Source organism: Crocodylus porosus, unplaced genomic scaffold (genome assembly GCF_001723895.1).
Source record: "Crocodylus porosus isolate Cpor-Errol unplaced genomic scaffold, CroPor_comp1, whole genome shotgun sequence".
NCBI lineage: Eukaryota > Metazoa > Chordata > Crocodylia > Crocodylidae > Crocodylus > Crocodylus porosus.
In genome coordinates, this window is record NW_017728927.1 from 10,053,175 (window position 1) to 10,079,691 (window position 26,517).

Below are 26,517 nucleotides of genomic sequence, written 5' to 3' on the forward strand. Positions count from 1 at the left end.
GTCCAGGTGATAGGTCACCTGGTCATAGAAGGAAATGAGATTGGTCAAACAAGACCTACCCGCATCAAACAAGACCTACCCGCAGGTAGGTCTTATAATAAACATCCGTATCAGAACAGCACTACAACGGATAAGAGTCTTGCTAGGGCCATGCCCAAGAATGGAAGAGGGAGAAATGTTGCAAGAGCACAATTAAGCTGCACTGGTAGCAGTGTTAATTGCCTGATACCTGCTCCCACTACAATCATGCATTGTCTACCCTAGATTTTCATTAGAACTAATAGCCACTGGCTCTTCTTGTTCAATGAAGAATTCATTATAGCTCTCCAGTACCAGCACAAAAAGCAGTAGTAGTGGCTTTACAATTACTTAGGGGCACAAGAGAGTGACCTGGAACATGAGGCACATGACAGTCCTCAGAAATGCAAACTACACACCAACCATCCTCATGTACTGCAGAAAGTCGGTTTGCAACCATGTATCTGCCAACCATCTATCTGGCTTTGTTCAGGTAGGTGGCAAGCAGAAGGAAACCCTTCAGGAGACAGAGTAAACTGCTCATTCAGATCAGGGTGAATAGGAAATCTGGGGAATAAAGAGAACCAAAGGACAGCAGGAACATGAGGCTGGATAAATTTCATAATTGTTCCCAAGCCTGATTAAGGGCTCTTGAAGACAAGTTCTCCTTCAGCACACTTGTGTACACAGTGCAACGTCTGCTGTATATACTCCAATACTTTGTGTCATTAACAAGACTGCAGCAGCTTTTGGATAAATTATCTCAAGTACCAAGAAAAACAGTTCATACAGGCTTGATGACAGCAGACTAGGACAGGACGCTGTAATACTGTGGAAATAATCTGGCTGCTGGATTCAAACGCTCTAGGGGGGAACAAAGTGAATGGAATTTATTTGCTATTTAAAGAGATTGCTAAACCTTTGTTAAGTGAAGGTTCATAATTAATCCATCCTATACTTTCCACCCCAAAGACTTTCTACTTTTCCTTGAAGTAAAACAGAAAACTGTATTGGAAGGAGCTCTGCATAGAGACCTATGTTACAAGCATACAGCTTCTTTGGCTACCAAGTTCTTGAGCTGCTGGTAGACAAGGTTCTTTGGGGAAATGTGATATCTTTTATTACACCAACTAATTAGTTGGAAAAACTGTTCTTTGCAAGCTTTCGGACACAAACACCCTTCTTCAGCTGGTGTATGCATCAGATGTGTCAGAGTGTCGGTATTCATGCAACAACTATTCTCCGTCTCCCCGTAACAGTTCCATATCCACAGAAATCAGATTCTTGACACGTATGCGACTAAAAGCCAAAAAAGAAAGGGTTTCACGCATTCTTCACAGTTAAAAAGGAAAGGAGCATGTAGTCCCTTAAACCAGGCAGATCATTAGCATTAGCTGAAGATATGCAATGTGCTGCATTTCAGTACTTCCTTCAAGCCATTTACGAGACTGGTAACTCTCTAAGAAGTTATTTTTTTTCCCCTCAAATGAGCAAAAAGAAGTTATTTCTGTCAGGCTGGAAAAAACAGGAAGCAGTTTGTTCTGAATCTCTACCCACCCCAAGTGCTCCACGCACAGCTGCAGCATCTAGACCAGGGCTTGGCAATCTGCAGCCTACAGAGATTGGATCTGGCCCACGGCAGCGGGGACTGGTGGTGCACAGCACCAGGGGCACCTTCTCCACCCCATCCCATGCATTCCTCTGCCACGTGCTGCTGAGCCCCTCTACGGTGTCCAGCAGGCAGCCGTCTCAGCCTTCCCTGCCGTCCCGAGAGCTGTTCTCTGGCCCTGAGGGCTCTGCTCTTACCCCTGCCGTGGAATTCATTGTTCCCCGCCCTCGCTGGCGATGGAAACTGCAGCAGTCAGCGGAGAGGGTAAGCAGGGGCTGTAGTAGGGGCCTGAGTGTGAGATCAGTCCTCAGCAAAGAGGTGCAGCAGAACAGGTCAACAGCTTGGGACAGAGGCTGGGTTACAAGCACCAGCCCACTGTTTGAAAGGTTGCTGACCCCTGCTCGAAACAGTACATCTAGATGTTTCAGTCTGATCTACAGCTGGAATTATGCTTCCAGCTGTCTGCCATACATGCTCCTTTCCCAGGATTATTGCTCCTGTGAACTCTAAGATCATGTTGTGGTATACTCACTACTGCAAGGAGACCCCCCAAAAGTTTTGAGACCTCATCCAGTTACTCCTGCTGATACCCTCCACCATCATCTCCTATTACTGATATTGCTGTACCTCTCTGCTACAGCAGGGGAAAGATTCCTGGTGGTAGCTCCTCGTGCCGTTGATGCTTCACGGCAGTGACATCCTTCTGTAAGCAGTTCTGATGCTGCTGCTTCTGCTGCCTGATGCTAACAGACACAGGGAGCCAGCTGGCCCAAGAAAAAGGCTTTTGTTTCTGTTCTTAGGCAGCTGCCATTTTAAAGTTGGTGACACTAGCTCTAATTGGACAGTGGTGCTGACAAAAGTAGGAAAAGTATGGGGACAAGGCAAAGAAGAGTCAAAAAAGAATTGTTGACATGGCGTATGGGTGCATGACCAGTCTTTCTAGGCCCTGCTCATTTCAACAGTCAAATATGAAATGCTGTACCATCAGACATTCATTTTCTTCCTACTGAATTTTCCAGCAGGACCTACCTATATGAGGTTCTCAAAAACAAAGGCAGCATTATTAGGGATTTGGATTGATTTTGTTTGGAGTTTTAGTTCAGCTCTGATCCAACTATGTGCAGAACTCGCAGCAGCCACAGCCCTTCCAACAAAAAGCAGGAGCATGAGTGGGAAACAGGAACAATATAAAACCTCTAGAGGAAAATGGCTGGCTTGTTTATTTTATGGGAACAGAGATGGAAAGTGCTTTGAGAAATCTCCATATGGCCACCTTTCTGGATTTGGTAAATGTAATGCCCAGATTGTCATTGCAGGTGTCCACAAATTGGTATTTTTGTACAATACAACTAATAAAGGGCAGTACATATGCAAAATAAAGCTGTTCAAAATGGTATTAGGCAAGTCACAAAACGAACAGGTACAGAAGTTCAATCCGATTCTAAAAATAATCAGGCAAGGCACTGAGTTTTAATGTACTAAAAAGGATGACCTTTCTGTAATATATTTGTTTGCAAAATATTGTTACTATCTTAGTACTTCCCATACTGATAGTTTCCTCTTCAAACAGCTGGCACAACTTGATAATATTGCACTTGACCCCCCAGGTCTCTTAATACACCTTGTGTATTACATCTCTTAACACACCATCAGTGAGGGGGGACCTTTTTGGCAGGCATGCCACAGATTAGCCCCACACCCTCCTTGAGTGTCACTCTGATCCCTTTCCTCTGCCTGATCTGCTGCTCTTCTGTGCTCCCTGCCATTTGCTCCATGCCCAAGCTGCTGCTCTGCTTTCTGCTTCTGGCCCTGTTCTCACACTGTTCTGCTTCTTGTTTGATCTGCTGCTGTGCTGCCTATCCCCTCCCTGATCTAATATGTACCACATACACAGGCTGCCTGTGCCATCTGTAGCATGAGTCTCAGGGTCTTCACCTGGATCTACACAATTCTAACAATGCAGAGCCTGTGAGAAGGCCAAAAGATAGCCAACTTTCTTATTTTAGATTAAAGCTGACAACCTAAGGAAGCCGCATGATGCCATGCGAGTTCACCTGGTGGGAGACCAACTACATCTACTAGTGCAAGTACCAGGTAAAGAGCTTTGATGAAGGCCAACTCAGTGACAAAAATTTAAAAATTTAGGCAGGGAAAGGCCTCCTTCCCCCTTTTTTTCACCCAGGGCCAATTAAAAGGGTTTCATTTATGTTTGGATTTTTATTTTGGCAAATGAGTCTGATTAGCTCTCAAAATGTTGCAAGGTGAAACTGGGAGTTGCTGTGGGCATGTGACAGCAATACCCAAAGAGCAAGGAAGTGTGATCACTTCAAGAGTTCATGAGCTTCATCCAGCTAAGTGAGAAGTCATTCCATCCATCAGCTCGTGTGACAGGTATTGAACATAACTGGTTCCGTACAACCAGTTCACCACGTTTATTTTCACAGGGGGTCATGCTACTCTTTACCATTCTAGGGAGAATATATCTTTCTGCAAAGCTATCACAAGCCCTCAGTTTTGTTGAGGAGCACTGTTTACTGTCCCGTGTCGCACAATAAATAAAATAAGATATTTAGGTCTGTATCAGGCACTGCCCCCTGATTTTATGTAGTAGGTAAAACAGATAAGACAAAATGAGTATCAAACAGGATCAGTAAAATAAGTTATGGATCTTTGTGCGTTGGACGAATGCTGTTTCTTCTGGACTTAGACGCATGCTGGGCAAGAGACAAAGAACAAAAGGTTACCTGAGGCCTTTATGACCTATATGTGTAGTAATACTGCTCTCCTAGTCCCAAAACCAACAATTCCAATAATCATCTATTAATACACTTGTTAAGCCAACCCTGGGGGGGGGGGCATGGGACGGGACACCAAAAAACAAGAAACTTAGAGTGGTTTTCAACCCAAATACGCTTTCCCACTTTCAATCTTGCTGGAAAAAGTTGCAAAAATATTCAATGAAGGTGTGAGCCACGGATCCGTCCCTTGCATATTTTCATGAAGTAAGCCGCGTTGCTTACATCTTTATGTAGGTCTGGATTAGATTCAACTGATACACTGGAAGTTGGCTTTCTTCCAGTCAATGGAAGAACAAAAGCCACAATTTTAATCATGTTTCTGTGGCCCGAGTTCCAATACAGCTAAGAAACCTCTGAAGTCAAACAAAATAGCACCTCCCTAAGTCAAGTTTCTGATTGTACTGTAAACCTTCTGTTATGCAACAGACTTGAAAGACAAAAAAGGTTAATTATAACACCCTTTTTACAAAGTATGTTTGCTCAGCATTATAATTTAATTATATACCCCTAAAACTCACTCAAGGTAGGCTGTTTGTAACCACCTTAATGAACTGCATTACTCTGAAATCCATTAGAGAGAATATAGTAACATTCATCTAGCATTTTTCATATTAAAACAAAAACAGGTACGGTACCCTACCTTCTTCTCTTCCCCCTGCCCCCCAACCTTCCTGTCAAAAGCACTCTGCTACTTTGGTAATTCCCAAGATGACTGACAATAAACCTCAGCACAGTAAGACATAAATGGATCCCAAACCTGTCGGCAGATCCATCTGCTAGATTAATCCACTTAGAAGTCAGCTTTCTGTCAGCATTGGATAAAGGAACATGCTTCAGATGGCACCCACTTCCCTCCATCCCCTCGTCATCCTTGTGAAGACACTGCCCGTACCTTAATGGCATAGAAAAGGGAGACCCAAGGATCCACACCTCCCACCGGAAGTAGAGATGGGGAGTTGCTGACTCTATGTACTGATTAATATGCTATTTGAAAGCTGAAATACTACTCCCAGGTTGTTACCAGAGTAAGTAAATTGACAATCCTAAAATCATCCATCATTTTTTATTAGCAGGGTTTAAATATTTTTAATTATTAAGCTTGTTTCAAGCTACAATGGGAACTGCAAGATAGAAAACATTAATGAAATAAATGCAACACCTTTTTTCAAGCTTTTAGATGATTTTGTGAAGCTCACTCCCACACACACACACACACACACACACACACACGCACTCACTCACTATTGCTATAGCAACAGCTTGTTTGTGTGTATGACTGCTACAAAGCATTGTGAAATCTTTGTTTCATACAAGGTTTGCCCTTCAACTTCATAAAGCATTACTACTACAGCATGTAAAAATATTAAATATCTGCCTCTTTCCTTACTGAATACAATCTCCTTCCTCGAAACAATGTGCATATATTAGAGATTGCAGAACAGGTTAAAGTATGCTCCAGGGTTCTTTGCAGATGTGTATCTATATAGCTGACCTTGGAAACCCTGGCAGGACAACCATTTTGGCAGATCATTTGCGATGGGAGTTCAGGGAACTGTATTTTTGAGCCATCGACAAATACAATAGACCATTACACAGCTGCACTAATTGGGACCAACACCTGTGCAGTTATGGAAACATGCAATGGACTGACAACCTCCTAGAACACGAAAGAAATAACAGCATAACAAAAAGAGACCGCATTTAAAAGCACTTCCGTTACCCTGTAAGGAAATTCAGAAAGGTAGTTTTTCAAGCTATACAGATAGCAGGAGATTCCCTGATCAAAGAGTAGCCAGAATTCTTCATTGAACTTCAAGAGAGGGGAAGAAACTGCACTACAGAAACAATGAATGGCAACATGTGGTTGATCGCAGTGTAGTTGTTCAGCAACTACTGAACCACTCGGCACCTGAGTGTGCACACCTGAAGCCTGTGAAAGCGAGCCAGGAATACAAACTCTTATACCTGGTCTTAGGCATTCACATGTTTACAGTCTTAATATAATCCTGTATTGTTAAGAAGCTCCTGGAAAAGCTGAGATACAAGATGGTGTTTCTGGCTTTGCAGTTTCTCTAACACATCTGGAATGTCAGCATTCAGCGACTGATGCCCCTCTGCCAAATTCAGGTAACTCACTGGTATGCCAGCTCACTGTACCTCCCTCCTTCCCTACATTTCTTTAAATCCTCCAGAGCCACAATCTTATTCCAATCTACCATTTCTCCAACACTGAAAAATTAAAGGCAACTTAAGCTTGCTAAAAATATATATGGCTACTCCTAAATCATCAAAATCCCCCAAAGTGGAGGGCAGCAACATTTTTGGACAGAGAGCCAAACACACCCACAACCTGGACTTGCAAGACAACGTTGGCATGCCAGCCGCAGATGGGAGGGGAGCTGCAAGGGGCACAATCCTTGTTGTGGCAGCGCAGCCTCAGCCCTCTTCCCCACTGTCCACCCCAAGATGCGCGTGCCAAGCAAAATGCCTTTGTATGCCATGGGCTGGCACTTGTGCCAAGGCTTGCCTACCCCTGCTCTGTAGAGTTAATTTGTGAAGGACCTAAAGGGAATACCTGGAGTGTATAGTCTTTGCGTTACTGATCTAGCATAAAAGGGCATACCTACACTACACAGTTCATCCAGGATTGGATTATTGGGTATGTACATCTGTGGTTGCCCAGCGTGCCCATGATAGCATGCACCCTGGCTTCACACAACCAGCAACTATATATCAGCATGCACCCTGATGTCGTTACTGTTGCCCATCTTTCACACTGAGATTTCTTGGGGCATACCCTAGATTGTTAGCATCTCATTTAGGACAACCTAGTCACTGGTTCATGGCATACAGTATTGAGAGAATTTCCACATCCTGCACAGGCCCCTCTGCAGATGTAACATTTACCTGTTAATGCATTCTTAGCAGGTACATTTCTGAGTTGTGCACATTCCTCAATTTATTCATTCTAGCTAGTGACAAACTGCAAATCCAGCACAGGGGAACACTGCTTCGTTTGGCTTATGTTGCATAGCAGACGACAGGGCATATTTCAGCTACAGTCTCTAAGCCAATCCAGGATAATGACTGGTCTTGGATGGGAGCTCATGAATACTGGATGGTAGCAGCAGACTGGAGACATCCACTGTTACTGCAACTGTTGGGGACAGTAACAGTTAGGGACACCCCAGATGTAGACCAGCATTCTTGGGGCAGAACAACTTGCAGTGTTGAGACTGAGCCATCATGTGGCCTAGAAGAGCCAGCAGAGGTCCCAGAACTTCCACAGGAAGAGGTGGATCTTTGTGGAGCTGCATGAGGAGTTTGTTCCAACTCCCTAGCATCCGGATGCAAAAATGAGGGAAACCATAATAACAGTCTTTCGGGAATAATATCATCTGAAAAACAGCTACTCCACATGGCTACAGGTCTGTGGTTAACTAGTCTGATGTTGGCAAACCAGCTGTTGAATACTGATATATTGAAGAATGACAGGTGATTAATACTGCAATTTGCTCACAGGCGCTAATACACCTCAGTCTGAGGTGTTATGTGAATTCTGTAGAGACGGTCATAGGCCCTTATGTGCCCCTACCCTCCTGCCACACAAAGAGCAATCACAAAAGCAGGTTTATAAAACCAGGGAGACATACTAGGCAGGAAAGTGCATGAAGGTGCTGAGAAGATCTGGACAAGAAGGAACATTCCCTCTCTTTGTAACATAGTTTTTGATGCTACACCTAGGTGCCCTGTCATTTCATGGGGCCCATATACCTCCAATTTCCACAGCTCATAAAAAACAGTCCCTGAAGTCAGAGCACAGATAAGGTCCATTACATGCTTGGGGGCTGCAGGATGGCCACCATAGGGTTGGGTCCAGACAAACAGAGGAAATGACAGATGTCCACATACTTACACGAAAGCAACACTCATGAAGAAATGTGGCACTGTATACTTTTAGAGTACCATGTAATTTGTGATTGTTTTTATGTGGCTAACATTATCTATATTCTGATATCAAAGGCTTTAGAAACAACTTCCTAAATCATCATCTTTCCCCAAGCACTCACATAACAATGTATTATACAACAGAACCAATTTATTAACAAGTAGTAAAGCAGTGTTTGGAAAAGCACTGCAGGTGTCACAGCTGCCAATAAACAAATATCTGAAGAGTATAAACACGTGCAAAACTGGGCTGGTAAAATAGTGTGTAAGCAGTGCAATCTCACTGGTAGCAGAACTGGATATCAGAAATGTTTTTGTTCTCCTTATCCCAGATAGCAAGGAAGAAGAATTAGGAGCGTTTTACAGCCCACTCAATGAATGAATTGCCAAGTAACTGCACACGCAGCAGTAAGACCGGCACATGGAGGAGAATCTGCAGGCACTGACAGTGGTGCTAGATTGGAGGCTGGAGCTGAGCACCAACAGTGCAAACTGCTGCTCAGGAAGTCTTCCTGCTGCACTTGTTCCTGCTCCATCATCATCAAGCACGGTCATGCTGCACCTTGAGCTTCCTTTTCTCTTCCTTTTTTTTCCCCCCACTCCACATCCTGTTCCTCTTTGGTATTTCAGGTGCTCATCTGACATGTGCCCAGAGCCAATCTGCAGTTCATACAAGAGATCATCCCTGAGCTCTTCCCTTCTGCTGCACTGTTTCAGGGTCTTCTCATGAAGAGGCTCATACAGCTGCCTCAGTTCAATAGAAGCAGACAGCCCTGCCAAGGAAGAGAGAGCATATTATTTCTTTTGTTTGTGAAAGAAGAAATGAATCCCCCTGCTCCCCTTCCCCAACTTTTCAAGCACCGAAACCAGGCCATGGGTTGACACTGACCAACTGGGTACCCCTTTATTTCAACTCCATATATTGACTTGTTTAGAAGCTGCTGCTAGTTACACTGCCAGCTAATATTAATAATTTCAGAATTAATTTACTTTTAAATATATGTATTTCAATCTGGTGTGCATGTACAAAGGACCAGAGTGGGCAGGGGGAAGTGAAGCATTCTAGCAATCAGGTGGGTAGCCACGACCATTCTTATTATTAAAGACCACACAGGTCTCCAGGGATTGCTCACCACTTCGAGATCCCATGCTGGAAGAAGAGGAGACTCCTTCAGGGTAGTGAAGGAATTCCCCAGATGAAGCCAAAGCCATCTCTTTTCAGAACTGAATTAGTCACAGCCTGGAAATTTTTTCCATTCATACTGCAATTTCTCCCATAACAACAAAGATGTGGACTGTCCCTTACCTGGATGCATCTCCAGCTCCTGCTCTTGTCTTGCTTCCTCCCAAGATGGATCACAAGCTCCTCTTCCAAGAGGTTCTCAGAATCGAGCCCCAGGACATTTTTGAGGCCTATCTGGCCACAGGTTCACTCTGAACTTGTTCTGAGGTTTGATCCCAATTCTCTCTCTCCTCCTGCCACTGAGGTCTCTTCTGGTGCTGTTGGCCCTCCCCTCTGCCTCTCATCTAGAAGCCTGCCAGACAGAACTGTGGAACTCCAGACCCAGGGCTTCCAAAATATTTGCAACAACAGTAGGTAGACAGGACCTTGCTGGACGTGTAGTTATCATTCTTAGCTTTGTGGTAGGTGGCCTTTAATGCACTTACTGCCCTGGACAGTGGTTTGGTGCCAACTTCGATTAATCTCCAAGGTGTTAGGAAAGTGTGGATTTCAGATGCCTCTTTCAGAACCACATTCTCTGCTACAGTCAGAGGTGAATCAGAACTCACGCGTGCCTCCAGCCAGCTGGCTGAGTGCTGCTGAAATGGAGATGGCCACATGGGAATGAAGGGTTAGATACTTACTAAGTTGTATATAAACTGGCAGGTTGTTTCTCGTCAGCCTGAGGTCAGCGTGAAACATAGTCATACTCTATATTTTGTTTAATCTCTTGCAGCATGCACATGCACGCATGCTCCTGCTTTTTGTGGCTCAACACACTTGAATTCATGTGGCCCTTAATTAGAGCGACTATGCTTCCAGGTTTGGCTGGGACAGTCCCGGATTTCATGGGACAGTCTAGCTGAACTGTGAACATTAAAACAGAAGTCCCAGAATCATAGGGGTGTGGGATGCAGTCCAGCAGGGAAGATTAAGCAGCATGCCCTGCCCACCTGCAGCACCACCACCACCACCAACTTGGCTGGTGACGCAGGACACAGTGGGTAGGAGACACTAATGTCCCAGATTTCCTTATGGTCACCCTACCCTTAATCAACACTTCTCAGCTAGATTATTTACAGCTCCACACCCCTCTGGGCTTTGTGTCCCGACCCAGTGGGCAGCTATAGCCTTACAACATCCCATTTGCAACCTGTGGGTGATTACCTGCTTTTAGTTACACTTCCAAAAAAAACCCCAAAAAACAAAAAAACCCTCTCATAATGTTAATGACTAAGTGGCAGTCCATTCCTTATCAGTGCCTGGGTTGGCTAAATTACAGCCAGCTGGGGTATGCATACATCTGCTGCAATCACACAGCTTGATTGAGCTGAAGGGTGCAAAGCACAGTGTATAAAACATGTGCAACTTTCAACTCTACCCATGCACATATGTGTTATGAATCTTTGGGTGTAAGATCACATACAACTTCTATATTCCAATGATGTATTGAGTCCACAGGTTGGATGACACAGTGGAAGACAAATTCATTTATTTAGAGGGGTATTTAGCTGTGTTAGTCTGAAGTGAGGCAGAAGGCATGGTAGAGATGCACATTATAGTCTAACTGAATCAATTAGAGATGCGTAAGCTTTCACGAGTAAGAGCTTACTTCATTAGATGCTATGAAAGGACATACAGAGAGCAGGCTATCAAGTAGAGACAGTGCTTTGTAATAAGGGTGGAACTGTTACAACTTCAATCAGGCTTGACAAATGTTTTATTGTGGACTAAAGAAACCAGTCACAAAAGATCCAAAGCCTTGAGATCATGCCTATTAATATAGTCTCTGGAATGGCAAAAAGACCCAGCTTCTGAATAATATAGTTGTATTTGCATTACATAACTGTACATGCCTAAATTCTGCCTATCATTACCTAGAATGGGTGTGCTCATAAATGAGCTCTTTACACTTGAAAATACAATAATGGCAGCCTCACTTGTTTGAAAAATACGAGGCGTAATGTGGAAGTTACTGGACACCCTTTGATGAGAATTTAAATTTTTGTATCCAAGCAACCATGGTGATCTAAAATGCTACAGTACTAAAGCTATTTCAAGGCCCCTGAACAGAACTGACCTGATTTTCCCTAGCACTGACCAATGTTAGCTGCTAAAGAAGGCGCTGAAAACTACGGTTTTCCTCTGAAAGTCAGATTGTTTCTCAAGAGCCTAATTGTCTTTAGGAGCCTAGCTTCTGATATGTCTTTGAAAAGTTTTACTATAGCTAAGAGATTTCTGAAAATGATTTTAAAGGACTGGCTTTATATTGGATACATCTGTGAGGTATGGCTTGTCTCATTGCAGCCTAAGCGGATAATAGCACCAAAGTGTTTTATTTGTGGATTGTGCACAACAAGTCTTAATAAAAATCCCACCATGGTTCTTAAGGCATCTCAGTGTCTCTGGAATTTAAACATTTAAGGTAGACTGGGTGCATCTACACGAGACATCATGTTGCTGTAGCATTGCCGGGCACAAACTGTGACGCTGATGCTACTGTGCGGCAGTAATTAGCCACTAAGCAGTAGCTTTTTAAAAAAATAGCCATATGGTGTCAGGACTGCACAGTAACACTGGTCCACCGCTCATGTAGAAGTGGCCATGGAGATGCTCTCAGTTTAAAATTCTTGCTAATGCACAATCTATAAACCCTACTACGTAGCATTGCAAGATGGAGGCATGGAGAGGTAGTTGGCCCTCTTAGTCCTATATCTGGCAGAAAGCATGGTTGAGATGCACCTTGTAGACTGATTAAAATCAGATGCATAAGCTTTTATGACCATCAGCTCACTTTATCAGGTAAGACGTCTTTCCAAATAACTGTGCAATTATTTCTATAACCTTTACTACTGGTGCTTTTTGGCACTTGTACAATAAGCTATACAGGGTTGCTTATGCTTTCTTTGTAAAATTAAGAGAAGACCTTATTTGCCTGTAATTTGAACTTCTGCTACCACTGCTGTGACAGCTTAAGTGCCATCCCCCGTACATGGCTGCATAAGGGTAGAGGGAGGAAGATTTTCATTTCAAGAAAGGAAGAATGTACCAGTACTGGCAGTAAGCAAGCCTGACCCCAAAAGAGGCTTTTGAACTGTGAGTTTAGAGGCACCAACTTCTGAAAAGGCTCTAAATAATTAATTTTTTTCCAGAAGACTTCAACTCTTGACTGAAAGGCTCCTCTTACCTCATTTAAAATTGTATTTTATAATATACACATTGCTTGCCCATGTAGGTATACTGTGTCTTATAGAGAGAGTTTGTAGAGATGGCTCTATTTAAAGTTGCTTAACATTTTCAGCAGTATAAAATTGTTAGTTTTTCTTCTTTTTTCTTTTTTTTAAGAAGAGCTTTAATAACTCCATTGATTGTAGCAAGCCTTTGAAAGTCAGCAGGGTGAAACCCTTCAGGCGACAGAAGTACCTTTTCTTTTCCCCCCATGAAACTCTCTCCAGGTTTAACTGAGATAAAAAGTTAAAAGAAAAATCACCATTTCCCTTATCTTGCTCATGTTCCTCTGGAACATTCTGGTAGAATGCCAACCTCATAACTGCTAAATTCTGCATTATGCCGTGTATGACATTTTATGGAAAAGTCATCCAAACCTGATCAGCACGTCTTTCACTTCACTATCAGTTTAAGCTTACAGTCAACATGCCTTGCCCCCAGTAGTAGCATGCATGCACCCAAGGTGAGTGGGTGGTCAAGAGCATCTGGGGTTCTAACCAGGTGAAGAAGTTGAATGGGAAGTTGAAGATCTTGTAGGGCAGGAGGGCTATTGGGCCCCAGAAAGCTATGCAGATGGCTGAGAATATGTGCTTGCTGGTGCTGAGGGCCTGAAATGGAGATAAATGGGAGAAATCTGGTGCAGCTAACTGCAAAGCAGGGAGGGGAACCTGGGGCAATATCAGGGGTTTTATTTTCTTCTCCCCCCCTCACCCCCAAACTCAATTCCTGGCTAGGACTGAGGATAGGGAGGAAGAAAAGCCGCTTCTGGCTGCCTGCCCAATACAATAGTCCCTGGTGGTGAAAAGACTGAACTGCAGGCAAACAGGTCAGCCAGATGGAAGAGATTCAGGCTGGAAAGCAGGAATGCCATGACCTGAGTGAGTAAGCTTCAGGTGACTTGTAAAGGACTGCAAAAAATAACTGGATGTGAACAAAACAAGTGAGCCACTCCACTATGTCACTACCACCGCCGCCACCATCACTGCACACTGGGAACAACTTCTAATTGTGTTCCCTTGCACAGAGGCGCAATGACACTGTACTTATCACATCATCAGATGTTACTATTTCCATAGGACCCCTCTCACAACCACAATAGGCTGAGTTTACAAAAGGGGCAGAATTAAGGTTACACAGATATCTATAAATCTGGCACCTCCCAACTCATAGCTACCAACTAAATATGTTTCTGTAGTCCTTTTCTGTGAGTACACTGCATGTGTGTCTTAGGGGTGCAATTATGCCGTGTAAACTGGAAGAGCGGGAATTAAAGACATTAAATTAAACCCCTCTCTTGAATATCCCTCAACTTCCCTCCCACCCCACATATATAACACAGAAGTCCCAGCTTTACATAACATCTCTACTTACTGCTGCTCTTAGAAAAACTTGTGTTCTAACAAAAAACATTCTGACTCGATAAATAATGAATGTACTCAAACAGGACTTGACTTTCAACTTGGAAATCAAGTATGTTTGAAGTCGCATTTACTTTCCGGGCTGATAGACAATGTTCAAGAGTTCCTTTCTCAATTCCTGCTACTCTACTTCAGCCCTGACATCAAGGCTAGTTCTTCTGCAACACTGTCCTGGTCCTTTGCATAAATGAGATAGCCATTTGCAAGAAAAATTGCATAGCAGCACTCTGACATGTACAAAAAGTCAAAGGCAATGGAAGAGTGATGCTGTAGCCATAATGGTTCAGAAACTGTAAGAGGCAAGGATTCCTTAAGGTGATCTCCTTTATTGGACCAAGTGTGTAGTTGGGGTAAAGTTAGACAAGCTTTTGAATCCAAGAGATTCTTCTTCAGGCCTCTAATCACAGGAAGCTATGCACAGCATAGTGAAAGAGCCAAAGCAAGCCAAAGCCATGATTTTTTGGTTGCAGTTGTACTCATGGTAAAAAACAAAAAAGGCAGTTAACCCACTATCACATGGGACTCCCCATTCCCTGTGTTTTTCCACATTTTTTAAATAACGTTCTTTCACATGCTTATGATTCTGGAATAATTCTGTTTTAGTCAGAATTCAGAAGCAACAGAAAATTCCATGTATTGCTTGAAAGGCAAGATGAAGCTTGCTATCAGGCTAGGATTTTCAGTACTAAGCTAAAAGAGTTAAACCTTAATCTTTAAAATTAACTTCAGTGAAAATTTTCTATCCTCCACCCCCTTTCCCTTTACTTCTAGAGCAGGGGTCAGCAACATATGGTCCACAGGCTAGATCTGGCCTGAAAAACCATTGGATCTGGCTCACAGAGCTGGAGGGCTTTGCCTGTGCCTGCACCAGAGCAGGCAACAAGGACCTGTGTTAAGGCCATACCGCTTCCAGCTGTGCCTGTGCTGCTGCCACTTCTCCCCAGCCTTTCAGCTTCAGTTCAATGTGGGCCAGGTAGCTTGAGTGGTGCATCAGCAGTGAGGGGCTTTGCCTATGCCACCCTCCCCTCCCCACAGTTGAGGCATTGGTACAGCTTCCAGCCATGCTGCAATCAGGTGTGTGTGTGGGGCAGGGGGGAAGGAGGAACAGGGACAGAGAGAGCAGGGAGAAGTGGCACCAGTGCAGAAAGTTTACAGATACCCACTTCCAGCTTCCAGCACAGCTCCCCACTAGCTGGGCAGAGAGAAGAAGCAGCAATAGCATGGATGCAGCTCTGAGCTGCCTGGCTTCAGGGTGGGCAAAACCCCCTGCCACTAATGTGCCTCCAAAGCCCGTGTTGGACCACAGCTGAACTGTTCTGGGCCACAGCTTGTAAAAGGTTGCAGGCCCCTGGTTCTAGAGGCACTGTGGAAAACCATCTTTTGACACATCTGAGCCAAGTGAAAGGTAGTATGTATTTGTATTTTGTGAAATTAAGAAAAGTAACAATACAAACAAACAAACAAACAAACAAACAAACATGTGAGGAGCATTTGATGGCCAGCATAAAACCACATCTGCTTTTCCATATCTTTTCAATGACATCACAATGTCCGCAGCACTGGCAAAATCATTCTTTTGAACTGCTGGAATTCAGGTCCGTAGCATCAATAATCACAAATCTACTTTATTAGCTGAATCAGTCCAACAAATGTTATACCTCAGAAGAGACTGAAAAGACAGATAGACCCATCCTTTTAACTATTTGAAAACTCCACAACTCTACATGCATCACTCCTCAGGCCACCTTTGGTACCTCTACCCCAGGGCATTCTCACAGCTCTTGCGAGTCAAGCAATTTTTCACTGGAAAATGACAATTTGATTGGGCACTGTGCAGAAATTGATAACTCTCCTTGTACAAGTTCAAAAGAATATTTAAAATACTGGTCTTGTGGGACTTCCACCATCGCAGTAGGTGAGAGGTGGACAAACTGCACACACTTTTCTTTAGAAGGTCTTTTATTTGCCTGAAAACTGCATGTTTTGTTAGCAGTGTTTCTCCTAGTGGAAATATCAGCCTACCATATTGTGCTATGCATTTTCTGTGCTAAACATAAATAATGCAAGGCATAAAATGAAAAAAGGCAGAATTAGTCTCCTCTCTCATTTGCGCATTAGTATCTCTCTCATGCATGCACACATACTGTCTAATACAATCCATGGGCAAATACAGTGCTTTAAGCATTATATTTTCAGACAAATGGTAGGGCAAGGTATCCAGAGCAGTGTCCAATTTGCAATACCTTGTGAGATAGAGGTAGTTAAGGAATGCACTTTAAGAGCACTCATGAGTATGATCCTATGGGCTCTTAATATTTGTGGCTGAGCTGCAAGAACATCATTTTCAGTGCTCAGAGCTGTTGCATCTGAAAATCTACAAGACTTCTTAGAGCTGTGATTAAGTCTGCAATTCCTGCTAGTCTCCATGGAGACCGGTGTTGGCTCAGCAAAAAGTTGCTGTGTGCTTTAAAATAATTCTTGTTCATTTTGAAATTGTAAAGCACTTGCTGTTTCTGCCTATCAGATGGTTTTTCCCCATGGAAACAGTAACAGCAGCAGCCATATGCATGACTGTTACAACACTTTTACAGTGGATTTCATATGCAGATGAAAGCTAAACACCGAAGACAACACCAAAAAAAAAAAAAAAAAAAAAATCTCCAGAATTGTCAAGCCAACAAGCCTGTTGTGCGCTTCTACATTTCTGAGTTACTCTAACATCTTTACATTTAAGAGGCTTGTATACAATCCCACAATGATGACAGAATCCTTCCTGGAGATAATGAAGCCCTGCTTAATTGCATCCATTCTGTCTCGTATTATGCTTGGTTTCTCCTTTTTGTTTAGACCCTAACACTCTGTAGAGGAGCTGTTCTCTCTTTGGCACTGCTTTCCTCCTGTATAGCAGGACATAAGTTGCCATATGGTTTTTAGACAAGAAGGGACCCTAAACACACATTTTAGCTCAGCCCAGTTTTAGGTTTAATTTCTTTTAAACTCATATGAAAGCTGTATTTGGTTAGTTAATACCCAACAACTTCACAAACCCAAAGAGCTCAGGTTTCCAGAATGATTAGATACCTCAAAAAAAACACACAGTTTACAACATATAAAGAGCCATCTGCAGTTTTAAAAAAATGCTCCACAAACATTTGGTTGATTTTCACAATTCATATATATTATAGTTATGTAGCACCTATGGAAAAGCTAGAAAAGAAAGCAGGCAAATAAGCCTGGTGTTCTATATTTTGTACTTTGCTTCCTAAGCTTTTGGGTGCAAGATTGCACAGAGAGACAGATCTTGATATTTATTATTACAAACCCTCAGCCACAGATTATTGAAATTATTGAGATTACTGAAATCCATAGTGCTGCCCTGGCGAAGCGTAAGTGCCAATTCCAACTTCTCCCTGAATTTTAAATTCTTTCAGCATAGACTTTGCACACGGTGACACATACTGATAAGTTTCTCTTCAACAACAACAGTATCCAACAGTCAACCACAGCACTGTTTCTTCTACTTTCCCGATTTATCTCTAGGATCTAAGGCTGGCAACAGAGTTGACTTTGAACCCCTCCCACTTCCTCTTAGGGCCAAAAAAATGTTACCTGTCACCGTATCAACGCTGTATAAAAATGCTTCTCTATATGCTTCAAACACCCACCCCTTCAGTGCAGTGCCTGAGTACTCCTTTCTCTAGAGCTTCCCCAAGTCCCAGATCTCACTCCTTCAGTTTAATATTGAGTAGTACTGCACACCTTGATACCCAAGGTGTAGATTCTACACTCATCCTCCTCCTTACAACACCTGCATAAAAAGAAGAAAGAAGATGGGTATGAATGATAAGGTATTTTAAAACCAATTTTCCCCCCAGTAAGAACCAGTAAATCAATATTAAAGTACATTAGTAACAGAACAGTCATTCTTTAAAAGATATTTTGCCTTCAGGGAACCAATGCGCAATTTGTTCCACGGGCAGTAAAAATATTGAAGTAGCACAAGCACAAGTGTGGCTGTGGGTCCAGGGCTTTAGAGAATATTTGTTCCCAAGACAAGTTAAAAAAACTAATGGAAACATGAAACTTATCTCCCTGTAAATAGTTTCTACTACAAAAACAAAATTTGAACCAGAAATGGTTCTGACAATAGTGAGCATATTTACATGGAGCATACTTCTGTGTATTAGAATTTCCTTTTAAAGTAAGAGCATAAATATATGCTGTAATGTGGTAATGCATATAATGTATGTGAGAGTCCATAGAGACATTGTATATTAACATGCAAAAGGCATTATATACTTTTGAACAGCTCTGGGCAACTGACAGCATTAGACCTTTGTCCCTTGATACAGTACTGAACTGTTTCCAAATTCGTAATGCTTTATAGCATGCTGAGATATTAACATCTCCACCTGATTTCTAGTACTTCTGTCCCCCAAGGTTTAATTATAAAATAATGTTGTTTCTTTAAAATTGTTTTATCCTTTTTTTGGCCTTTTGACTAATATCTAGCATTTAAATATTCCACCTGAAAGTAATGAGGACTATCGCCTTTATACCAATGAGGGCTATAAACATCACTTGAAAAATTATCCGTTTGACCTCCTCTAATTATATTGGTTAAATGGTGAACCGATAGTACATTTCTAGTTTAGTGACCTCCGGTTGTAATGACCCCAACCCCGGCTCCGACCCCTTACGTGCCCTGTGCTGTACAAGACCCAGCCACTGGGTAGGGGCATGGCCAAGTCACCGCGGGACACTGCCCAGCTGCAGCCACAGCTTCTCCTCACCCCTATGGGCAAGGGCAGGGGCTGGAGACCTCTCCTGCACCCAGATCCCGCTGCCACGGGGAGGAGGGGGGTGCCAAGCCTCCCCACAGGGGTTAGGCAGGGCCTGTCTGCTACAGCACCGAGACTCTCGGCTCCGCAGTGGGTCTGCTTGGCCCTCCTGCAGTGGTGGCACCCGGGGCAGGGCGATGGGTTCTGCCTCAGGGCCAGACCAGGCTCAGCATCATGGCCAGGAAGGGGAAGCAGACCTGGCAGAGGTTGCGCTGCTGGGGCCAGACCACTCTATCCCCTGGGTGAGCTGAGGAGGACCCGACAGCATGGAGAAGCCTTCTAAGTGCAGGGTGCGGCAGTGCAAGCGTGGTGGGAACCACAGGGAACTTGTCACCCATTGCCATGCCCAGGCCCCATCGCTGCAGGGGGGGCAGGACAGACCCACCATAAGGCCTGGAGTCTCACTGCTGCAGCAGAAAGGCCCCACCTGACACTTGTGGGGGGTGCCCAGCACCACAGCTGGGCAGTGCCCCTGAGTGGTGTGGTCGCACCCTCTGCCTGCAACTCCCCACCAGCAGCCTGGGGCCCATGCAGCAACGGGTGCATGGCGAAGACATAGGGGGCCAGGGCTGAGGCCATTCCCACTGCAGGCCACTAAACGGTAGATAAGCTGTAAATGGTAAAATATAATTATCGTTTAACCGTTTACATCCCTAATACTAATGCTTTCTTTATTCACTTTCTGAAAAAACAAATGTTGTTTTCTTTAAGGAAATCTTAGCAGTCAACACTTTGTTGCTTATGGCTGGTATAAGAACTTATTCATTTTTATAGGAAAGTTAGGGTTCTTGAAGAATATGGCTATCCATTACAAAGTAGTGACTTACTTTACTTTTTCTACCCCTTTACAATAACTTTACAGATTTGTAGAGGATGCCTAAACCTTTCTAGATGTAACACTGCTGCACAACACTGTTTTATAAATAGGTTTGCTATGCAAAATGTTGCTCAAGTGAATCAAATTACAATTAAAAGGTACCTTATACCCAACTGTACTTTTAATACCCCAAATGGGATGACCAAATATTAAACTGAATGTTGGGAAAAAATTAAGACCTTTATATTTAAGAGTAAAATATACTAAACCAGAGATTCCCAAACTTTTTCTTATTGTATACTCCCTTCCAGATTCCAGCTGTCTGCATTTCCCTAGCAGCACACATTTTATAATTTTAACCCCCTAAATGCCAATTATTATTACAATGAAAATTAAATCTGCCATTATACAATATCTCCCACGTACCCCCTACCCTGGAGATGTCTTGCATGTTCCCAGAGGTATGCGTACCAAGTTTGGGAACACCTAATAAACAAACTATTTAAGCATTTTAATGTATAAGGAAGGATACATTTGCTAGAAAGACTTGGGTATCATATTTATTTTAATAATACTCCTCCCATCGAGCACATAAAACTGGTTCACCATATGAGATCTACTTTTATCTGTTAAATCAGCTTTTCACTGTTTAACCAGTTACATTTTTAAATATAAACTGGACTCCATCACAGTTATATCCAAGTGCAAATCTTGCGGTTTGAAATCTTGTTTAATGTAATAAGTGATTCTAACCTCAACTCAAACAGAAGAGATGAAAGTGGACGTTCCTGTCTTCCTTATTAACTCTGAACGAAACATGTCAGTATTTCTCAACAGAGACGTCCACATTACTGTGTAGAGGGTGTGCCACCACTGCTCAAATGCTGCATTAAATTCAAATGTGTCCTTTTAGGCTTGTTGAAAACCTCCTTGAACCTCCTTGATATTGGAATAAATTGTCAATTCTGGTTACAAAACATTCATCTGTGTATGTACAAGTTGGTTATCAAAAAGGTCCAATATGAAATACACACAAGCGAAGAGAAACAGGATCCTACATGTAACAACCCCATCTCCACCCCCCACAAAAAAAGAGCGAGTTCACAGTTTCTGAATTACTATTACTCTAGTTTCTTTTAAAGGTCTGAGGATTTAAAATACACATAATACCAGTCTAAGACTGCACTTGGAATTAAGGAGGGAGTAAAAGGTGCAGAGGAATAAAAGTGATCAATTTTCAAAACATCATTTTCTTTACAAAAGACATCATTTTATTTTAAGTACTAGTTCATGTATTAAAAAAAAAAACAACCTTGCGCAATCTTCCATTGCTGGGGTTTTAAATTCTTTATTTTGGGCTAGAGCAGACAGGGATCTTATAATTTTTTAAGCATCTAGCTACAAAAGGACATAGCTTTTATAAATACAATTTTTTTCCTACTGAACACTGTACGTGCAGTCCTGTTATAGGAACCATTTATGCTCTTGTAAATCACTGCTAGCCTTTATAGCTTTCAAGTTCTGTTGATGATTGCAGTAGGTACACAACCTTTTGCCAGGCTAACTGGATTTTATTCTGTGTCTTATTCAATGAGCGTTTCCTAGCTGGATTCTACTCGTTTTCACTCCAAGAAAAAACCTGCTCCTTACATTTTAAAGGCTGATTTGACCACTCTAAATGGTCAAGTAACTGTCTGCCTAAAATTACTAGAGGTAATTTTGCAGTAGTTTTTTTATTTGTTTGTTTGTTTTAAATAATTCTCCATGGAACAGCTCCAGTATCCCCTATGGAAACCTTTCGTGATCGTTTAGTACTGGCCTCTCTTCACTTCTTCTGTCATCATTATGTGAGGGCTGATGCTAAAGCTGCCATCATGCTCCTGTCATCTGGAAACTTTAAATAATTCCACTTTTGTAGAGTTATTAAAAATAAGAGGTAGAGCATTTAGGTAAGCAATGATGAAAGGAACTGATGCCTTGCAGAATCTTTGCAGGAAGAGGAACTGAAAATGAAGAGAGGAGTAAGGCAGCAGGCAGAAAGTTAATTAAGGAATATAAAAAAAAAAAAATCAAAATCCATTTACAAAATAGAGGTTCTACCCATCTCTGGAGTCTGGTGACAACACTAACTCAGCTTTGTGTTATTACAGTGTCTACCATTTCAAATAAAAGCTAGTCTTGAGAGAGACACTGTATACATGCTTATGCAAGAGAGTCAGCATACTGTGTGCATCTTCATAGCTAATACCTGTTCCCTAAATCTGCCTCATTTCTTGGAGAGAGATACTTAATTCCCAGCTAATTATCTTAAAAAGTTTACCTTCCATTCAAAACAAAAAGCTGCATGCCTTTGAAAAAAAATACAGAAAAACCATTCAGGATCTGGAAGAGTTTAGTGTTTTAGCTTCACATACATTCTCACTGGCTATGAAATGTTTCTATTTTTACTCCTGCTTTGCGAACAGGGTGAGCCACTCAAGAAAACCCCAGATGCTAAATGAAATATTCTTATTTTACTTACCTTTGCTGATAAGCGTCTTGTTATACATCATTATAGTCTGCTGAAACCTAGATGCTAAGGTTTAACACTCAGTATCAGTTAGGCTGGAACTTGCTACTTTCTGGGTCTAAATGAAGTAAGGTTATTAGAAGGCAAAAACCTTCTTTTGGTTTATTCTGCTTCAGAAGGATAACAAGTAATATCAAATGCACAATATTGAGCTAACTGCATAACAGCAATCATAGTACAGTGAAAAATGCAGTAATGTTATAGCCCCAAACCACCTAAAAATAATCTGCTAGCAAACCACTGGACCTTGAAAATAAGTGTGGTGAACTTTTTTTTTTTTTTTTTTTTTTTTTTTTTGAGGTAATGGATTCCTTAACTTCCTTTCTCCATTTTTTGTGTTTCTTTTCATAAGAGGCGAAGCTATATGGCTACAAATACAATCTAAAGTTATTGTAGCACCTAAAATAATGATTTTCCATCACATTACTTTTTCATAAGTTTTTATTGACATGGGTCTAAGCATGGCCTAGCAAGGACAATCCAATTGTTTGACTCAGTACATTTCAGTCAGGAAAGAAGGCAGGAAAAAGTGGTTAGTTAACAAGCTAACTCTGAGAAGCTGAACCTCAGTATCCCAATGTCACAGTCAACCAATTTCCAATCAACACTAACCAGGTTGTTCTTAAGTACCATGAACTAAAAACACCATTGTTATCTGAGAGTAAAGACTGATTCTCTTGGTTTTGCAGGTCACCCAGCAGTGAAGGTTGCAGGATCACAACTTCATGGGCGTTTGGCAGATGTAGAGGTAGAATGGAAGACAGTTCTTCTACTATCAGTATTGCACTTCTGACAGCAGTTGAATAATTTCTTGTCATTAACCTAAGCAACATACGACTAAAAACAGGAAAGGAGTGCAGAAACCAATATATTTTTTTAAATATTTTTTTCTGAACATAACTTCATTAACTTGCAGAGTGTGGGGATTTGTGAATTTCATAAGCAATAATGAATATGGATTTGACAATTCAATTTTTATGTTAGTTATTATAAACAAGTGATCTAACAAAAAGTTAAAGATAAAACCTGAAATGCCAACAAAAACACATCACTTACACAAGAGAGGTCACTGCAGGGTATGCCTCCCAATCCCCTCCCCTTCCTTTTCTAAAGAATTTAAGTCAAGAAGTATCAAGAGAGAGTAAAAGTTGCAATTATGAAACCTTAGGTTATAATAAAGAATGCATTAATGTTACAATAAAAATAGAGCTGATGCTACTGTGCATTTAGAAAAAAAAGTGCCACAGGTTTAGTCCAAACAGCAGATGGACCTTCCTGTCTTAATGAGCTGTGTTTTGGTATGCGCCATGCTGTTAGAGATCAAGCTCTGAAATGGGTTAAAAGGGTGGAGGAGGTAATCCTGGGCAAGGACTTACCTAAGTTGTGTCGCTTTGTCTTCGCGTGCTCGTGAATATGTTTCTTTGTGAAACAGCCAAAGAAGACACAGTAGAGGCAAGAGTGAAGTCTGTTCAGGTGGGCACCACACATGTGACAAATACACGACTTTGCCTGAAACACACAAATGAACATTCTTGATTAATAACAAACCCATTCACAAGGGCCAACACACTATTAACCTCTTAATCTACATGTGCTGCATTTATAGTAAGCGTAGCTGGAATCCAAATAAAGTGTAAACAAGCTTTTAGTAGACGGCAGAAATAACTTAAGTTCTGTCTCTCTAGGGCAAATGCAACTGTAGGCAGTGGCAGCAGAAATTTCTCTACTTCTCCAAAGCATTTCAACATCTTTAATCCAGAGCGGATCCCTTTTAAGACCAGACAACAGCCACACTCATTTCTTGTTCAGTTTCACTATTGTAATCAATACCCTGTCTGGCTTATACAACAGATTTTTGGCACCCATCACCTGGAGGGTGGTGCAATAATCACCAATATATTCCATATGAACAAACCAGCTATATAGGTAAGCACATTTGGTCACACAGTGGGGCCGGCTTTGAACCAAGTTTGGAAGGTAAAAGAAATCCCATTTCCTGAGCTTCCCTGTGTAACAAGGTATATGATGAAAGCCACTATGATTCATTTGAAGTCAAGAAGAACCAAAAAGAAAAAAAAAGAAAAGAAAAGAAAAACAACCTAACAGTACACTTTGCCTCCTGTTGCTACGACAGATTTTAACTACTAACACCAGCAAAGTAGTGTTCAAAAGGAGGAGAGAAATGATAGACTTAATCCTTGATTGAAAGTATTCTTTAAATCAACAGTCCATAACACTTTCATCCTCTTGGCATCAAAATTAGATGCTCCAATAAACCTCTTGGGAGATTCCTTTTATTCCCAATTGGTTAAAAAATTAGGAATTGAGAGAGTACAAGCGAGCACAAGCACAAAAGCATGAGCAAGCAAGATCGAAAGCACGATACACTATTTAGCAATCAATATTTTAAGTCTTTTTAAGACCCATTGCCCTTGTTTGCAGAGTGGCAACCAGAATGATTCAAGTTTAAATCATTTCTCAAATGCATCTGGGAGATGCAGTCAACTTTAATTCCAGCAGCAAGGGACTAAGTGTCCTGAAATCAGAGAAAATGGAGTTAAAGGTCAGTCACACACTTTACTGTGGTGGTTTAACTGTTCTCCAACAGCTCAAAGCTACAAATAGCACTTGGGCCCTCTTACAATAACGAATGAGGAAAGAGCACCTCTACCCTGAAATATAGTGATAAGTTTTCCCGATGTTACTTGAAAAAAAATTGTATCTTGAGTCTTGGACTGTTCAAGTCACTAGACAAGTGCCATCATCTAACCCCCCTCCCTCCCCCAAGAGTTAATCTTTAACAGTATTTGCCCACTTTCCCATGACTAAAAATAATGCCACAAAAATGATACCAGATTGACATTTTGCTTTTAGACCATCCCTGGTGTTAAAAATTAATAACAAAGCTTACAGCCTGTTACACTGTATAACATTTTCAGCTGCTTCAAAACAAGACCCAAATTTTGAATCACACATTTTGTGCATTCCAAGCTTCCAGAAATCCTATTAGATGAAAATAGATTAGTTAAATCCAACTGCACACACACCTATATTAAGAAATATTTTAAAACAGGACCAAATAGCTCGCTTCCACCACCGCAACTTTTATCTTAAGAAAATGTTGCAGATCTGTCTGTCCAACGACTGACTGTTATTCTTTGGTTGCAAACACTAAATATGATTTCCCTGTCTCTTAAAGATTACTGCTATGGTAACACTAGCAACTGCCCTTTTCACATCTTAGCTAACTAAGACTGGAAGTCCTTTAGCAGATGATACAATGAGCCAGCCAGAAACTGAGTGGGCATGTCTATACATTCATTAATGTGTCATAATTACAGCACATTAAAGTTTAGTGCCAGTAATTATAGGTACTAACTTAACGCGCCGTAAATCTGCGCTACTGCACAGTAGTGCCAGCGCCCATTTTTTATGTGATGCTAATGCTTGGTAGACTAATTCTACTGTGCATTAGCACCGTTTTTGCTGACCGTGTTAATGGACAGTAGTTAACACCGTCGGCAAAAACGGTGCTAAAGCACAGTAGAATTGGTCTACTGAGCATCTAGCATCTCATGTAGATGCACCCAGTATCTCTCACTTTTACTGCTTTTCAACCCATCCCATAGAATATGCAATCTTGAATCAAATCAAAATTAAGCAGAACAATGAAACATTGAAATAATCTAGACTTAATTATGAAGAAATTCAACTATACACTTAGCAGCTGAACTTTTCTTTCACCCATGTGCCTGTGTTTGTTTCAATTTTTTTCTGATATTTTTAGAAATACAGTTTAAAAGAGGGTAAAGTAGTATCTAACTTCTTTTTAAAGGAGACTCCCGTCTCCTTTTCACTTTTCTGTGCTTTAAAAGGTGCTAAGTGGGGGGGAAAAAAATCAAGCAGACAAAAATGTGGCAAAGGGTTTTCTTCATCTTTTATTGGATCAACTTGCCTAATACATTTCCTGGATCATCATGGTTACACTACCAATCCAACCCTACTTTAAAAAAAACCCAGTAATCAATTGGTTTATTTAAAACCCTCCT

The 26,517-nt window shown here is 41.7% G+C and overlaps 1 protein-coding gene and 1 long non-coding RNA gene across 3 annotated transcripts in view; both read right to left on the reverse strand.

The window, feature by feature from the left end:
* The window catches only part of USP22 (ubiquitin specific peptidase 22), a 187,175-nt gene that overhangs the window by 80,609 nt on the left and 80,049 nt on the right, over positions 1–26,517 (reverse strand). For both annotated transcript variants that reach the window (XM_019541971.1, XM_019541970.1), the window contains exon 2: positions 23,845–23,977. In XM_019541971.1, the coding sequence (XP_019397516.1) occupies positions 23,845–23,977 (133 nt within the window). The remainder of the gene's footprint in view (positions 1–23,844; positions 23,978–26,517) is intronic.
* On the reverse strand, positions 8,509–10,565 carry LOC109314681. Its single transcript, XR_002102336.1, has 2 exons — positions 9,680–10,565; positions 8,509–9,146 (listed from the first exon to the last, which is right to left on the reverse strand). It is a non-coding gene; the product is annotated as an uncharacterized LOC109314681 (long non-coding RNA).